The 18,320-nt window shown below is 32.5% G+C and overlaps 1 protein-coding gene across 1 annotated transcript in view; it reads left to right on the top strand.

Annotated features, from left to right (window-relative positions):
* LOC142334949 (uncharacterized) overlaps positions 1-18,320 on the top strand; it is a 100,968-nt gene that overhangs the window by 74,645 nt on the left and 8,003 nt on the right. The window contains exons 9-10 of the mRNA XM_075383278.1: positions 10,479-10,742; positions 18,021-18,228. Of these exons, the coding sequence (XP_075239393.1) occupies positions 10,479-10,742; positions 18,021-18,228 (472 nt within the window). The remainder of the gene's footprint in view (positions 1-10,478; positions 10,743-18,020; positions 18,229-18,320) is intronic.

Here is an 18,320-nt window from a genome sequence, read left to right as displayed (position 1 = left end):
TGCTAACATAAACTTTCCAACTCGTCGTCTTCGAAATGTTATTAACAAACGTTTTTCATGAGGTTCGACATTTCCTTCACCTAATTCGATAGTTCATTAAAATTTTGTAAAAAAAAATCAAACTTTTGGCCTTTACTTCTACACAAAAGCAAAAAGTATGTTATCACAGCGACAAGAGAGGCCAACATAAACTTTCTAACTCGTCTTCCTCAAAAAGCTATTAAAAAACCTTTTTCATGAAGTTCGACATTTCCTCCACCTAATTCGACTTTTCATTAAAATTTTGTAAACAAATACAAATTCTGGCATTTACTTCAACACAGAAACAAAAAGTACGTTATCACGGCAGCAAAATGGTCTAAAATAGACTTTCTAACTCGTATTCTTATAAAAATCAAAAAGTTGTTAACGAACATTTTTTATGACGTTCAACATTTTCTTCACCTAATTTGACTGTTCATTAAAATTTTCTAAACAAATCAAAATTCTGGCATTTACTTCTACACAAAATGAAAAAGTACGTTATCACAGCAACAAAATGGGCAAAAATAGACTTTCTAACTCGTCTTCTTCAAAAAGTTTTTAACAAACGCTTTTTGATGAAGTTCGACCTTGCCTTTAGCTAATTCGACAGTTCATTAAAATTTTGTAAACAAGTCAAAATTTTGCATTTACTTCTACAAAAAATCAAAAAGTGCATTATCAGGGCAACAAAATGGGCTAAAATAGACTTTCTAACTCGTATTCTTATAAAAATCAAAAAGTTGTTAACGAACATTTTTTATGACGTTCAACATTTTCTTCACCTAATTTGACTGTTCATTAAAATTTTCTAAACAAATCAAAATTCTGGCATTTACTTCTACACAAAATGAAAAAGTACGTTATCACAGCAACAAAATGGGCAAAAATAGACTTTCTAACTCGTCTTCTTACAAAAATCAAAAAATTGTTAACGAACATTTTTTATGAAGTTCGACATTTTCATCACCTAATTTGACTGTTCATTAAAATTTTGTAAACAAATCAAAATTCTGGCATTTATTTCTACACAAAATCAAAGGTACGTTATCACAGCAACAAAATGGATTAAAGTAGACTTTCTAACTCGTCTTCTTACAAAAGTCAAAAAGTTGTTAACGAACATTTTTTATGAAGTTCGACATTTTCGTCACCTAATTCGAGAGTTCATTAAAATTTTGTAAACAAAACAAAATTTTGAATTTTACTTCTACACAAACTCAACAGGCACGTTATCACGGCAACAAAATGTGCTAACATAGACTTTCTAACTCGTCTTCTTCAAAAAGTTATTAAAAAACATTTTTCATAAAGTTCGACATTTCCTTCACCTAATTTGACTGCTCATCAAAATTTTGTAAACAAATCAAAATTCTGGCATTTACTTCTACACGAAAACAAAATGTACGTCATCACAGCAACAAAATGGGCTATAATAGACTTTCTAACTCGTCCTCTTACAAAAATCAAAATGCTTTTAACGAACATTTTTTTATGAAGTTCGACATTTTCTTCACCGAATTCGAGAGTTCTCTAAAATTTTGTAAACAAATCAATTATTTGGCTTTTAAATCTACACAAAATCAACAAGCACGTTATCAGGGCAACAAAATGTGCTAACATAGACTTTCTAACTCGTCTTCTTCAAAAAGTTTTTAACAAACGCTTTTTGATGAAGTTCGACCTTGCCTTTAGCTAATTCGACAGTTCATTAAAATTTTGTAAACAAGTCAAAATTTTGCATTTACTTCTACAAAAAATCAAAAAGTGCATTATCAGGGCAACAAAATGGGCTAAAATAGACTTTCTGACTCGTCTTCTTCAAAAAGTCAAAAAGTTGATAACGAGCATTTTTTATGAAATTCGAAATTTTCTTCATTTCTGGGCTTTTTTCTTGTGCGGAGCCTGGATAAGATTTACAGCCGTTGTAAAGAAGGAAATAAGTGGACAAGACAGTGTAATTGTAGTGTATTTCTCAGAGTGTAATTTCTTCAAAAATTCACTGTGTTTCTAAGAGCGCAATCTCTTCAAAATTACACTTTTCAATCTATTGCCCACTAAAAATTGGACTAATGAGTCTAATCAAAAGTAATTTTTTAGAGTTTAATGAGGGTGTATTAAAGAGTGTAAAGAGTGTACAAAATAGTATGATCTTCTCAAAATTACACTCTTACACTCTTATCCCTGCTAATTAGGAGTGGAATCGGCTTTACACCCTTATTCTCGCTTAATAACGGTGGAATACGGGTGTACACCTCGGCCCGGGAAATAATCTGGTTGAGCGTAAGTTGCCTCTGAAGGATGAAAAGGTAGATTTGTGCAATTATGTTGTTTTGCAAATTGATGCTATGGATGTTAAAGAAAAAAAATCGGTTTCTCACAAGAAACTGTATTATTATTTGTAATAGTGATTTTCCAATCAGAAACATATTTTGCTCAACCAAATCAGAGTTTTTAATTGCAGTATCTTTCGACAATGATGAGATCAACTGTATTCCCTTCCAGATTGGCATAGTCCATTTTGGAGAAAGTTATTGATTACTAATCCAAAAGCTTTTTTAGTAAATTTTTCACGCTTTATAGGAGCCAATCAGACAGCATTTGTCAATTTAAAAAGTCAGGGAAACGAAGATCTGACAATGCGAATGGCCTCTTGTCTATTGATTCTAACCAACGACAATTATCATGAGCAAAGACAAAGAGAACATAAGAAGCAACAACTTTGACGCAAATGTGAAGTGATTCTTACTCTCTGCTTTCAATCGCCGTATTGGCCCTAATGAAATAAAAATAGCAACCCAAATGATTTTCTTCAGATGAATTTATTTTTTCTTTGGATGAAAGGGTGCGCAAAATTTTGGGGTTTACAGCCAAGTGCACATAGGTAAGGTTTTCTTTACAGCATACGAAATTGGACACATCCCCGTTTCCACACTCAACATCCTTTTATGTGACAAATGGGACATTTTAAAGCGGTAACTTCAATATAATAATATTGTTAGGATGATCAAATTATTAGTCTTCCTCAGATATTTTCCTGAATTAGTTTATACTAACATTGGTGACAACAATAAGAAACACCTCCCCCCAATGGAGATACAAGTTGACCAATTCGTTAAGTTTAAGTGTTGCACCTCAATATAAACGTTAAGCAGTTGAATTGGTTTAATTGATTGTGGTTAAACAGATTGAGTCTAATACTAATTGATTAGATGACCATCAAACATGATGCAGTGTTGTCCAATTATCTATTTTATTTGTAACATTCAACAAGGCGGCTCGTTAATGTGCGTTCGCACATGATGTTCCGACCCGAGCTCATCTACATTTTTGACTTAATTGTCAACCAAATGAAGAGATAACAAAAATAGATGTTTGAATTTAAAAAAATGCTACATTTTAAGTTAATTAAACACACTAAATTCTGCCTCGATGAAATAGCAATGAGAGGTTTCATTCATGTGACATCAATAACTCATCACAATAAGTCTTATGGCAAAGAAAAATACATCAAAACCACGAAATTTTTAAGAAAACCCATAGAATCAAAGTCAAAAAATTCTACAGCTTTCAACGGAATGCATTTAATACGCTAAATTATGCCTAGATGATGTGACGACTAGGATGTCTGTCATTCAAAGTTTATCAATAAGACATTACAACAAGTCATTGACTATGAAAACAACAACAAAAACAGGCAAAATCCAAAAGTTCGGTAGAAAATTGAGAGAAGAAAGTGTCGAAGCTATTTAAACCATAAGCTTTTTTCTCTGAAAACTTTTTGAACGATCCATTGAACGTCTTTACTAAGCCAATGGGAGCTATCAATATTAGGATAATGTAATACGATTTGAAAAAGAACCAAAATTACTAAAAAAAATCCAAAAATTTTAAAAATTATGAAAACTCGTGCACCGAAGTCAAAAAAACCAATAGTTAGAAGATAAAACCGCTAACTAGATAAAATGTTGCTGATGTAGAAAAAAAGCGGTTCTGTCATTACCGAGACTGACTTATAATCCACGAAAATAAGCTTAAGATTGGTTTATGTTCAAAAAAAATAAAAAAAATATTTTTAAAGTCTTAACAGCCATTAAACTCAAAAGCTTTTGTAGGAATTCAATGACGCTCAGCTATGCCACGATGTGAATACAAGGATCTTTATGATGCCTAGGTAATCAATAAGACATTACAATAAGTCTTATGACTATGAAAAAAGCAACAAATACAGGCAAAAACCAAAATTTCTTTAGAAAAATGGGAGAAGAAAGTGTTGAAGCCATTTAAACCATATTTTTTCAAAGAAAGTTTTATCTATGATCCTTCGGACGTCTTCACTAAAGGAAGATGTAGCCATCAATATTAGGACGACGTGAAAAGATATCAAAATGAACCAATAAAACGAAATGCCCAAAAAATTTTTTAAAAAAACTTGAAATCTTGTGGCATTGAAGACGTATAACCAATAGTTATTTGATAGAGCTGCCAATGAGATTAACTTATGTTGCAATGGTATGAAGGAGTTCAATCCTGTTTTTACTCAGACGAACTTACAGCTCACAAAAATAAGTTTATGAATTACTAATTTTAAAAAACTTTCGAAAAATTATTTTCAAAGTCTTAACAGCCATTAGCTGTCCACTCACAGCACTAGATAGGTTCACTTAATGCTCATTAGCAAATCTATTGCACCTTTAGTTGACATATGATTATAAAACTATAGTAAAACCTTAAAAAATAAATCAAAATTTCATTTGAAATTACGAAATTTGAGATACGAGTCCAAAAAAAAAAACATGAGCGATCCCTTCGAAACAAATTTTTTGTTCATTGGGCTTCGGCTTCATTTGATCGTAAAAGAGGTTTGTCATTAACGGAACTTCGATATTAAAAGTGTCTAGTAGTCTCTAGGTGACTTGAAAAAACAAAAAAAATTGCAAAATTTTCTAAAAAAAGAGCTCCCAAACCTAATTCGATTTTTTTTATATATTAAACTTCCCTCTAAGACTAGAACTAGTCTTTATTATCTCCTTTAGTCTATTTAAAACCTAAAATTGATTCACTTTTTGGCGTGAAATCTAGTTTTGAATTAAATTTTTCGTAGAAAAAACGTTAATTCGAACGAAAATTACGGTAAAAGTGAACAAAAGTGAACCAAATATCCAGTGTTCACATGAAACTTTAAACCTCGATAACTCCTCGAAAAAAAAACAAAATTCAAAAAAAATTTTTAATTTCGAATTTTACGCTGGACCAGCTTTTTAATGATACCATTCACATTTCGCTGCGATGAATGTATCGATCGGCCAAAATTGTTTGAATAAAAAAAACCCATTTGAGTATATAGTTCCTCCCCCCCCCACAAGTGGGGTCGGAACAATTATTTTAATTGTCGATTATGACTGTATTTAATCCTTGTACCGTGTGCTTGTGTCATCTGTTTTTCATTGATCTCTGTTATTTGTGATTTTTGCCACAATACGATTAAAATAAGCAAAGTTTCTATTTTTAAACTTATGCGTTGACCTTTTTGAACTGCTGTGGGAAAAAACAATTGTTCTGATATGTGAACGTTCCTGAATAGTTGAGGGGCAAAAATGATTTAATCAGTCTGAGGGATATTCAACGAACGGTTAAAATAGTAATCGTGCAGGCAATTGTTTTAATTTTGTGGTGAGGGAAGTTTTGTTGCAGCGAGGAGCTCACATGATGAATTCTAAATGATTAAAACTAAAAATAATTTACTCAAATGAAAGACTATATTAAAAGAATCAAATTCAATGGAGAAAAAAAGGGAAATGACAGCTAAGGGTTCTTTGCAAAAAATAATCAAATAACTGCATTACAGTTTTTTGAAAAATTCTGAAGCACATTAGTATCAAATAGTTTCTAGTTTTTCTTTCTGTTGAGTTTCGAATAGGTTATTTTTGTGTGTTCTGAAAAAGTTGTGACATTAGAAAAATTTTTGCAGTCATGAAATATGTGATGGTTATCACTTCCCATTGTCGTTTGCGGTGCTTGTTTGCTCGAATCTAAAATAAAGAAAATTTTAACAATTTCCCTTGGAAAAAACATTGGGATTGTGAGCAACAATGAAAATAAACGTGAATCATACGTACAAATTTCTGAAATTTCCTTACCCAACGTGGTCAATCAACTTAGTTTTTAGAAATTTGATTAAGTAAAAATCTGAACTTATCAAAGGCACAGATTTCAATTACACTTAGCGCGAATCTCAATTAATTCAAAGCGGGATTTTAATTACAAAGGTTGTAGAATTCAAATACTTTGAATACTCTGCTGTACTTACGTTGAAAACGTGAATTTTGTCTGTAAGTAACTTTGAATTTCTTTTTTTGTGACATGTGCGTACGGTTTCTCCTTGATATGTTTCGAAAACAGGCAATTAAGTTTAGAGTTAACGATGTTTACAAGGGTTTATTAGGAACATATGCAGTAAGATTGGTTGTAACATTCACTTATAGATGAATACAAAATTGCATCATAAATTTAGGGTTGGAAGACTCCTAATGACAATATGTTCTGCTAATTTGTCTACACTATGACGTTGACTTTTCAATTACTTCTCAGAATAGTGAACTTTTCTTTTTTACACTTTGACATTCCGTTTTTGGACCCTCGAAAAAATTTAATCATTGGTAAGACAGTAGTTGATATGATTGGAATCAGTATTTCTGATTAAAGGATCGTCTGAAAATGATATTATGAAAATCATTTTTTGATTAACAATTGAAATAAAATTGTTCGGAACAAACGTGAGAGTCTACCTCCATGTTATTTTCGTTAAAAGTGTAAGTTATATTGTTTTTGATTGTGATAACTCTCTCATTCTCCGTCTTTGTTTATTATCTTCCTGAAAATATTGATTCTAAATCAGATGTAGAACTAGTTTCAGAAAACTGTTATTTGTTCATATTTCATAAGATTGAATGTTATTTTTGTAGTTTGAAGATTGTAATTTTGTAATTTTCCTGCATACGCTTCGTGAAAAAATCATCACTTAAATTTGCTGCATTAAAATGAAACTTGTAGGAAATTTTCCATACAGAATTTGCTATCCAATGTTTTTCTTTAAAAAGATATCTAAAATTAATTTTAAGTATTTTTATGGAAAAGAGTATAATATGGAAAAATTTGGATCATATACATCTCTGGGAAAAACACACAACTACAAAAAATTGTGTGGAGATACCTGGGTTAGCTCTGTCAACGAGAATGCTGAAGTAGCACAATTAAATTTTGCGGAGATAGGAAATTACTCAATCAAAGTTGATAATTTATTATGCTCTTAGGCAAATTTATTTTTCAGAAGTCTTCCCGCCCGAGCCGAGGTGTCAACGCTAAAAAACGCAAAATTATATAAGATTGGCGTTGAATGCGTTGAATTTATGTAAGATCTAGGCTTGAGCGTAGATCTTACATAAATTCAACGTATCCAACGCCAATCTTACATAATTTTGCGTTGAATTTTGGCGTAGATCTTACATAAATTCAACGCATTCAACACCCAGATTACATATTTTGCGTTGAAATTTGGCGTAGATCTTACATATTTAGCGTTGAATTTTAGCGTAGATCTTACATATTTAGCGTTGAATTTAGCGTAGATCTTACATAAATTCAACGCATTCAACGCCAATCTTACATAATTTTCCGTTGAATTTTGGCGTAGATCTTACATAAATTCAACGCATTCAACACCCAGATTACATATTTTGCGTTGAAATTTGGCGTAGATCTTACATATTTAGCGTTGAATTTTAGCGTAGATCTTACATATTTAGCGTTGAATTTAGCGTAGATCTTACATAAATTCAACGCATTCAACGCCAATCTTACATAATTTTCCGTTGAAGTTTGGCGTATATCTTACATATTTAGCGTTGAATTTTAGCTTAGATCTTACGTATTTAGCGTTGAATTTAGCGTAGATCTTACATATTTATTGTTGAATTTAGCGTAGATCTTACATAAATTCAACGCATTCAACGCCAATCTTACATAATTTTGCGTTGAATTTTGGCGTAGATCTTACCTATTTAGCGTTGAATTTTAGCGTAGATCTTACATATTTAGCGTTGAATTTAGCGTAGATCTTACATAAATTCAACGCATTCAACGCCAATCTTACATATTTTGCGTTGAAGTTTGGCGTAGATCTTACATATTTAGCGTTGAATTGTAGCGTAGATCTTACATAATTAGCGTTGAATTTAGCGTACATCTTACATAAATTCAACGCTTTCAACACCAATCTTAAATATTTTGCGTAGAATTTTGGCTTAGATCTTACAAATTTAAGATTGAATTTTTTGAATTCCATTTCAGACCACTTTATGATTTCAAAAGTTTTTCAAGTGTTTTTTTCAAAAAGTCAATTTTTTCGCTGTTTCGACCCCTATGCTTCACAGGTGAGAAAAGCGAAGTCAGCAAAAAACCACTTTTTAGTGCTCTTTTATAGTGCAAAATCTATTTGAGACCATTTTATAATTTCAAAAATTTTCCAAGTTTTTTTTTCGAAAAATCAATTTCACTGTTTCGACCCCTATGCTGCAAAGGTGAGAAATGTGAAGTCAGAGAAAAATCATTTCTTAGTGCTCTTTTATAGTGCAAAATCCAATTGACACCATTTTACGGTTCCAAATTTCTCAAGTTTTTTTCAAAAAGTTAATTTTTTAACTGTTTCAACCCTATACTGCGCAGGTGAGAAAAATCACTTTTTAGTGCTCTTTTATAGTGCTAAATCCGTTTCAGACCATTTTACGATTACAAATATTTTTCAAGTTTTTTTTTTCGAAAATTTAATTTTTTCACTATCTCGAACCCTATACTCCAAAGGTGAGTAACAAAAAGTCAGAAAAAATCTTTTTTAGTGCTCTTTTATAGTGCAAAATCCAATTCAGACCATTTTAAGATTTCAAATTTTTCAAGTCCTTTTTTCGAAAAATTAATTTTTTTACTGTTTCGACCCCTATACTGCACAATTGAGAAAAATGAAGTCAGCAAAAAATAACCATTTGCTCTCTTACGGTGCAAAAACCATTTCAGACCATTTTAGGAATTCAAAATTTTTTTAAAACTTAAAAAAATTTTTTAATTTTTCCCAGTACTTCTCACATGATAAATGCGTTGAATAAGTTGAAAATATGTAAGATCTCGGCCAAATTCAACAAAAGATATGTAAAATCTAGGCTAAATTCAACGAAAATATATGCAAGTTCTACGCTAAATTCAATGCAAAATATGTAAGGTCTACGCTAAAATCAACGCAAAATCTGTAAGATCTACGCTAAATTGAACGCAAAATATGTAAGATCTACGCTTTATAAGAATTTCGGCTCTTAAGGAAACCAAGGTACTGTGGCGCAATGGTAGAAGAGGCGACAAGTAAACAGGAGTTCAGTGGTTCGAGTCCTATACCCAGAGTTCTACGCGTTGGTTTTTTGTAAGATCAACGCTAAATTCAACGCAAAAATATGTAAGATCTACGCTAAATTCATCGCTAAATATGTAAGATCTACGCTAAATTCAACGCTAAATATGTAAGATCAGCGGCAACTATCGTTGACAAGTCGGAAAATTCACCGCCATTTCTTACATAATTTTGCGCTGAATGCGTTGAATTTTTGTCTTTAAATTCAACGCATTCAACGCAAAATTATGTAAGAAAATTGCGGTGAATTTTCCGACTTGCCAACGCTAGTTGTCGCTGATCTTACATAATTTTGGCCACATTCCTCGGCCCGGGCGTAAAAACAACCGTTGATTTCGAGTATTTAACTTGGGGCATGAAAATAACCTAGGGTCTTATTAAGCAATAAAGCAATAAGTTTATTATTCGCGGAGTAATTTTTATTATGTAAAGAAATGTGCCCGTAAGCGGCATTTCTCGGCCCAATCCCCCTATTTGACAACTGTAAATTGTAGAGCTAGGGCGGAAAAAACGGTGAATGCAAAGCAAGCCGAAGTAAAATTAAGCCGACATAAAAGAAAGCCGAAAGTTATGTAACAGTTATGTAATATATTCAGAAATAATTCATTGTTAACCGTTAAAATTAGCACTGCACATAGCATTATAGCGCATTATGTATTCCAATGCATCAACGAAACAAAACTACGTCATTTTTTAAGACAACTGGTGGGTACGGGCCTCACCGGACCACTGTCCATGGCCATGCATCTCATCTGCTGTCGGATGTAATCCGGAAACCACGGGCTTGTTATCGGGCCCGCCAGGGGCAACTTAAAATACGAGTATCCCAAAATTTTTCGGCTTACTTGACCTCATTTTCAAAATTCGGCTTACTTGCCTATCGGCTTGCTTGACCACCACCGGAAAAAACGTTACAGTTTGCAAGTTATTTACGATAGAAGATTGTTCGTATCAATCATTTTCACAAAAACCAGTTGAATCTTTTCACAAATTTTTGTTTAAGCATCAACGATGTGACAATAACTAATTTGATCGCGGGTGGAGAATACAAGATACATATACTAGCAGAAAGTGCTTTTGGCCGAAATAGTTCCCAATTGTCATTCGTACAGTCTCTATACACAGATGAGATCACCGTAACCAATGTGATCACTACCCGTTCACTGCAAACTGATGTCCAATTTGAATCTGGGGTTGGATCGACAGTCGAAATGGAACTTGAATGTCTGGACTTGCCTCTCAGCTGGAGACAGAAGAATGTTTTCGAGTGAGATAAGTTTGTACTACCCGGTTTGTGCTCAAATTTGGAATGAAATTACAAAATTACAAATTCCTATTGAGGTGTTTACAAAAAGTTGTCATAAAACATTCATAGAATACCTAAAAAGTGCTAAAAGCAAAGAGTAAATTTATATGCTTCAAAACAAAAGTTGAAAAATTTGAAATATTTCTTTTTTAGTTATGCGGCATTTATGGAACAGTTGTGAGTGACCGTAAAAATGTATGCAAAAATTTTTTCCGTAAGAGCTCAAAATTACCAATTGTGTTCGAAATTTCTTAATTTCCAGTCAAATGAAATTTGAGTCCCAGTTGTCCATTTTTGCATTATTCTATTGACAGGTCCTAGACAAAAATCTTTTTAAAGAACGAATAATTTTAATTACTTGTTATTGATCTCTTGCTCGAATGTTCTGTCCTGCTCCAATGCAAAAGTTGATATTACAAAACCAGCCAAGTGTCATATAGTAAAGAAGCTCAATCACATTTTCCGACAAATTTGAGGATCTAGGAAAACAATGCCAACCATACTGTTTTGTAAGTATATGACAAAGCACCAAGGAAAGCTCAACTGTTTAAATTCTGGAGAAAAATGTTTTTTTTTCAAAAAAATCCTTCTTTATTTGTTCTATGTCCCTCCCTTTCTAATGCCCTTACAGAGTTCATTTTCCGTATGCTTTATATTTTCTATGCTTTTGTGCGCTTCTCAGCCCTGGCCTATCCGAAATTCTATTTTAGTTTTAATTATTTCTTATGTCTTGAGTATAGAGATTTTTTTTCTTAGGCTAAAAAAAGGTGCAAATATTTAAGAAGATTATAAGGTCTCATGAAAAAACAAGACGCGTTAAATATCTCCTGTTTCTTGTTATGGAGCAGTAGTAACCATAACACTTCCTTTTATAATACAAATGTACTCACATTTCGATTTTGGAAAATTTTTTGAAAATCGCAATTTCGTTAATGACAAAGCAGCAGTTTTACCTATGTTTGATTTCATTTTTGATATATGGAATAAAAGTATTGCAGGATAATATAAAAATTTTAGGATTAAAACTCTTTGTCAACCCTGATCTAATTGAGAATAATAGCCACTTTATGTCTAAACAAAAAAACATAGCCGGTAGAATACCGGAAACGACTCGAATCGTCGTGCAAAATAATCTCTACCTAACTTAGACAAAATCAGAATATCGAAAAAAACACTAGAAATAACGAAAATAGTAGACCAATATAACATAAAAAGCGTTAAAATTTTATTCAGTTCAGGGGTGTGGGTAAGTGCTGGTGGTGGTGGTGGTGAGGGGGGGGGTGGTTGGTAGGTGGGGGCAGGTAGGTGGTGGCGGGGGTGTGGGGGTGTAGGTTGGTGGGGTGGGGGTAGGTACGTTGCGGAGGGGGAGGGGTGGGTAGGTACATGGGGGGGGGGGGTAGGTAGGTACGAAGGGGGGGGGGGGAGGTACGTTGGGATTGGAGGGGGAGGGGAGGTAAATAAGTTGGGGGGGGGGTAGGTACGTGGGGGGTAGTTTTTTTGGTGGGGGGGGGGGTAGGTAGTTAAATGGGATCAAATTTTCTCAAATTGACCTCTTCACCTTGAATTTCAGACTGTTACCATTTGCTATACATTACAAACTAAGCTATTGCTAATATCCAATGTTCGAAAACAGAAGTCAACAATCAAAAACGGAGGTAAAAGCTCGAATAGAAAGAAGTAAAAATTCAAGTCATGAACAAACTTGCTTTCTGCTAAAAAAAACCTGTAGAATATCAATACTCCTCTTCGAGTCGTAAAAACTGAAGAATAGAGATATCGGATTTCCAACCAATTAACTGAAATTATAAAGGTACCCGCATTTCAATCAAAATTTGGGTCGTTGCGGCCATCTTGCTAAATGCAACCTCATGTTACCAAAGATCAAAATGATGCACCTTAAAGAATACCGAAGCAGCCAAGTTTTCGTTTGTTGGAGAATTTTCCCAGTAGTAACATTGGTTCTAGAGCATAGGACAACTAAAATGCGGACATTTTTTTTTATTGTTCCGACCCCACTTGTGGCGTGAAGGAACTATATGCTCAAATGGTTTTTTTTTGTTCAATTTTGGCCGATCGATATTTTTTCTTTGTAGGGAAATGTGAGTGGTATCATTAAAAAGCTCGTCCAGCATAGAGTTTGAAATTAAAAAGATTTTTTGAATTTCGTTTTTTTTTTCGAGGAGTTATCGAGGTTTGAAGTTTCATGTGAACACGGAACCTTGGTTCACTTTTGTTCACTTTTAGCATAATTTTTTTTTTCAAATTAACATTTTTTCTATTAATCTTTTATTTCAACATTACCTTTCACGCTACAAAGTGCATCAATTTGGTTTTTCTAATTGCCAAAAAAGCGATTAAAAAGACTAGTTCTGGTCTCATAGTGAAATTTACTAACAAAAATAGAATTCTATTTGATAGCTGTTTTTTTTTGAAATATTTTATGTTTTTTGTTTTTCAAGTCACTAAGAGAATAGTCACGTTTCAAATCGAGGATCTATTAATGAAAAGTTTCCTTTACAGTTCAATGAAGCCCAATGAACTGAAATTTAGCTCTCAAGGGATCGCTATTGTTTTGTTGGCTTTGACCCTGAGTGTTCGTTATTTTTAGGAGAACTTTGATTTTCTTATTAAAATTTTAATAAAATTTTGAAGTCCTATGCCATAGACAAGTTGACTAAAGTGCAAGAATTTTCTCAATGAGCATTAATTTAACCTATCTAGTGCTGTGAATGGACAACTAATATTTGTTAAGACTTTAAAAATAGTTTTTCAAAAAGTTTTTTTGAATGTTAGTCGATCTTATATATATTTTTGCGAACTCCAAGTCAGTCTCAGTAATGACAAGACCGCCGTCTTTTGTACTGCATTCAAACAAAATTATTCTGGTTCGCTACTTCTTTTTCAAATATTGGCTTTATGACATCGATGCGACGAGTTTTCATATATATTTTTTTAATTTTTGAATATTTTTCTGATTTGTTTTCTTTTGGAATCCTCTCACATTATTATAATTTTGATAGTTCCCATTGGATTGAGGAAGACGGTAAAAGAATCATGTATAAAATTTTCAATGAAAAGTTTGTGGTTCAAATGGCTTCGACACTTTCTTCTCGCACTTGTCTGTTGAGTTTTTAGTTTTTGCCTATATTTGTTATTGTTTTCATAGTCATAACACTTATTCTGATTTTTTTGTGATGAATTGTCGACAAAAAACAGCATTTTCTCCCCATTCATTCATAACGTAGCTCATTTATTCAATTCCGTTGAAAGCTATTGAATTTAATGTTGATACTACGGGTTTTCTCAAAGATTTCGTGGTTTTAAATTGTTTGCTGTTTTTTGAAGTTTTATAGTTGAAAAAGAATCCTAGTTTAGCTATATACGTAATTTAAAAAAGAAAAATTTTCAATGAAGAATTCATTGCTTCAAAACATTTGTCTCATTTTTTTTAGAATTTGCTATTTTTGCTGTTTTTTTCATTCTTCATTTAGTTGGAAAATGCTGAGAGCTCCCTTGATGGATGATTGATTTTATTCTAAGCAGTCAATTCAAAGTGAATAACTAAATGTTTTTTGTATTAATCAATTTCAACTTTTTTCGTTCTTTGGTATTTGTATAGTTTTGTACTGTTTTTGTTCTTTTTCTCAACTTGTAACTTATTCTCATCATTGAGAGGTCTCATCTAACTCCTTTGAATTGAAAATTTAATTTTTCTATATATTATATCGTAACTGACGTACTGTTTGTGGAACAATATGCGTCTTCATAAGTGTTTTGTGAGTGGTCAATATTTGTGTTTTTCCCTTCTTTTACAACATCCACGTATTAACAGAGCTGAATTATTTTCAAGAAAAACCAAAATGAACTTATTTAATCCTTCAGTATAATTTTATTTCAACTATTCTGGATGACAATTAAAATAAATAAAGTAATTTTTACATAATAGCTAATGGCTTCAATATTTTGTGTTTCCGCAGATTGTTAGTAATTCCATTAACTTTTCTGCTTCTTTAGACCGGTTCCATGGCTTAGGATAACAAAAAAAATACATTTCTTATCTATTTTTTCATGACTTTTTAGTAAATTTTTCTAAATAATTTTTAAATACTTTTGTTGAAAGCTAAGGGTTTTTAAGACGTTTGAAAGTATTTGTTTTAAAAATTTTTTGATTTTTAATTTTTTTACCTGATACTTAGTCTCCCTAAGGAACAATCCCATCTGCTGATAATTAAAATAAAAGAAGATTTGTGCAGTTGAGGTGTTATCTGATTGCAATTTGATGTTTTTTACTAAATGTTTTTACATTTAGATATTGAGTTTTCGCCATTAATTTTTTTTAGATTTGTTCTTTTGTTTGTTTTTTCTCGTAATCTTTTGATTGGCAGATCTCGTGAGCGCTGTATTGTGGCATAGCATTATGTCTGTAAATTAGTAGTTTGGGTGCAAAACGAATTTTTGAATCTCAATGATCTATTTTTGGTTAGCTCTTCATTGGGTTGACAATTAAGTCAAAAATGTAGATCAACACGGGTCGGAACTTCACGCGCAAACGCATATTAACGGGTTTCCTTGTCTTATTTTAATATTAAAATATCATAAAAGGAGTGCTGAAAAAGCACAAAAAACAACAGCAATAGTAGAAACATAAATTCAACTTTACTAAAATTAAAATGCGCTCCAATAAAAAAAACTGTCTTCAAAATGATGTTCAGTTTAAAATTTTGGTCAGAAACATTCAAGAATTCATTCAATAATGTGCATGAATTTGCTTTGTTCGCTAAATTTTCAATATTGATTAGATATCATTTTATAAATTTAAAGATCAGTTTGTTAAAACACCAACTTCAATTTTCCTGAACAATAGCGTTTCAAATGACTTTTATATTTTTGATGAAAGTAAAACAAGTTTTCACGTTCAAACTGATAAACGAGGTGCCTACAAACAATTTCTCTGAAACTAACAACTGTAGTAAATCTCCTGAAATAACGTCAAGTAGATTACTTGGCTGTAAAGCCAAATTATCAAACTTTTTGCGCAGAGAACGACAAATTTGAAAAATTTTCCTCGTATCCCCGCAACAAGCTAATTCAAAATAACTTAATAGATTCATTCGCCGGCAATTTGTACATTATAACCTACAGAGTTTGGACAACAAAATGTATATAACTAAAAGTATATAAAATGTATATAACTAAAATGTATATAACTAAAGGTTATCTTGCAACAATCTCACTGATATTACCATTGCACTTATTCCCATAAACTTACATTATATCTTTTCAACAATAAAACCAAACTCGTCTTAATCCTGTTGTGTTTTGAGAACAAACAGTTTAGGCATTAGATTATCACAATTTTTTTAATATACAGCTGCTTTCTGAATGACAACCTTTAAAAACTGATGTTATCATGTTCTTTATCATTGATTTATTGGCTGAAATATTCCCAGCTTGACAAAAGGTTTTAATCATAGAACTTTCGAAACAGGACTTCCCAGGTCGTGGTAATAAATTGTCCTCGTTTATGACTTAGACCTTTTTTGAACGCACACAGGGGGTATGGTGCGTTCAAACATACACAGGCGAGGTTTGTTTTAACGAGCAACATATTTAACGAGCACCAGTATTTACGGTCGAACCAAAGTCTGCCATATAGACGAGCCAAAATCTTCCCCATAGACGCATCAACTCTGCAACAAAACAAAACAAAACAAAACAAAACAAAACAAAACAAAACAAAACAAAACAAATTATAATATATAGTTAAAGTTATGTCGGAAAATTGTCTCAGGTTGATTGAAAAAACCAACTTTTGAGATTTTCTTGTATTTTTTGGGTGTTTTCCCCTCCTCCTTTCCCATCCAGGATGCGGCGGAGTTACAAACAAACAACTATAGGAGATTTTGAGAAGAGCACTAGGTAAATCACAAGGCTTGAACTCTATCTCCAAACAAAACAAAGCATAATGATTTGATTTGGACAACTCCTTGACCCGATGAAAAAAAAAACATTTCTAAAATTTTTTATTCGCTAATTTTGCAAATTTCCGTATGAAATACTAAATTTTTTTCCTACACAAGCCATAGCAAAAATTCTTCTTCTCCTAAACTCTACCTAATTTATAGCCAGTAATTTATAATTTATAAACAAAGCGACAAAAATTGTCCCTCGAAAAAAAATTAAGATGCAAAGCCAGCGCAGTCTGTACTTTCTTGAGCTCTCTTTACCGTCCAAGACGACAAGAAAAATTGTGCAATTTTCTCTGCCAGCCCAAGAAAAAATTCAAGCTCTTTATAGCACACTCATTAAGTCACATTTAATCTACAGCACATGGGAGAAGGTCCCCGAAAGGGCAAGAAGGAAATAATGAGGCAAAGTATTGATCATAAGTTGTTTCTGGTCTACCTGAGTCTTTTCACTACTTGAACGAGCCAAAGTCAGGATCACAAACTTAATTAGTCTTTGTGAGTCTTTTCATATATTGAACGAGCCAAAGTCTGTATCATATCGTATTTTGGTCTGGACAGGTCTCTCCATGAGCGTTTTTGAACGAGCACATGAACGCACCAAAAATTTGAACGAGCAATGTCTGGATCATAAGCCTTATTGGTCTGCCTGGGTATTTTCATAGGCAAAAATAGCCTGGATGGCTATTTTCATAAGGAGTTTTGAACGAGAACGTATTAAGTGTTTATTAGTGTTTTAAAAATTTTCTTTGAAACACACTATTTGTGCTTTGTTTAGTCCTGTTCATGATTTCTCTAAAAGTTTGTTAATTTACAACATTCATACTATGAAAGTTCTTTGATTAAAACTTTTCATAGAAGCCATAATATGAAGTTGTAATTTTATAACTTTTTGAACTATGGGGCCAACTGGACTAAGAAAGTGAGATTCCTTTTTTGAGAACAATTATTTGATTTTATTGAAAAATAAGTAATACAAAAAACTTCTTTTGAATTTAGGAATAAAAATTCGAACAAAAAATGATAAAGCAATTATTTATTCTTGTATTAAGGTTTGTAATAAAAAATTTACAAAGTTGAATTTGATCATTTGTGCATTCAGTTTGATGTAGAACCTACAAACTTGTTGGTCTGTTTTTTTTAATCAGGTTGGATGAAATTTAAGATAGTATGTCATATGAAACAAAAATGAGAAATTTCTGAGAAACAAACACTATTGTTGGCATGCTGCCAAACTTTTTGGAATTGCAAAGTAGTATAATGTAAATTTCAGGCTAAATTTGGCCTTTTCGTTTGACATTGTCCCTGGATCATCCTATGTTTGGAAAATTATCGCGACCAGCCGCGGATCAAACCCACTTCAGAGGAACTACACATTCTCTGACACAAATCCGCCCGTGGTACCAATTTCACTGGTCGAAGCAGCATCAACGCTTGAGACCTACGACATATTTGTTCTTACAGTTGGGAGTGAAACTTTTGTAAGTTAAAACTGGTCCTTATTGATGCTACCCAATTAAGTGGGGAGAAACTATATGCTCAACGGTATTTTTATTGCTCGGTCAAATTTACC

Source organism: Convolutriloba macropyga, chromosome 2 (assembly GCF_964194025.1).
Source record: "Convolutriloba macropyga chromosome 2, txConMacr16.3, whole genome shotgun sequence".
NCBI classification, from domain to species: Eukaryota; Metazoa; Xenacoelomorpha; order Acoela; family Convolutidae; genus Convolutriloba; species Convolutriloba macropyga.
Note: the sequence above shows the minus strand (reverse complement) of the source record. Positions and strands in the feature narration are given on the sequence as shown.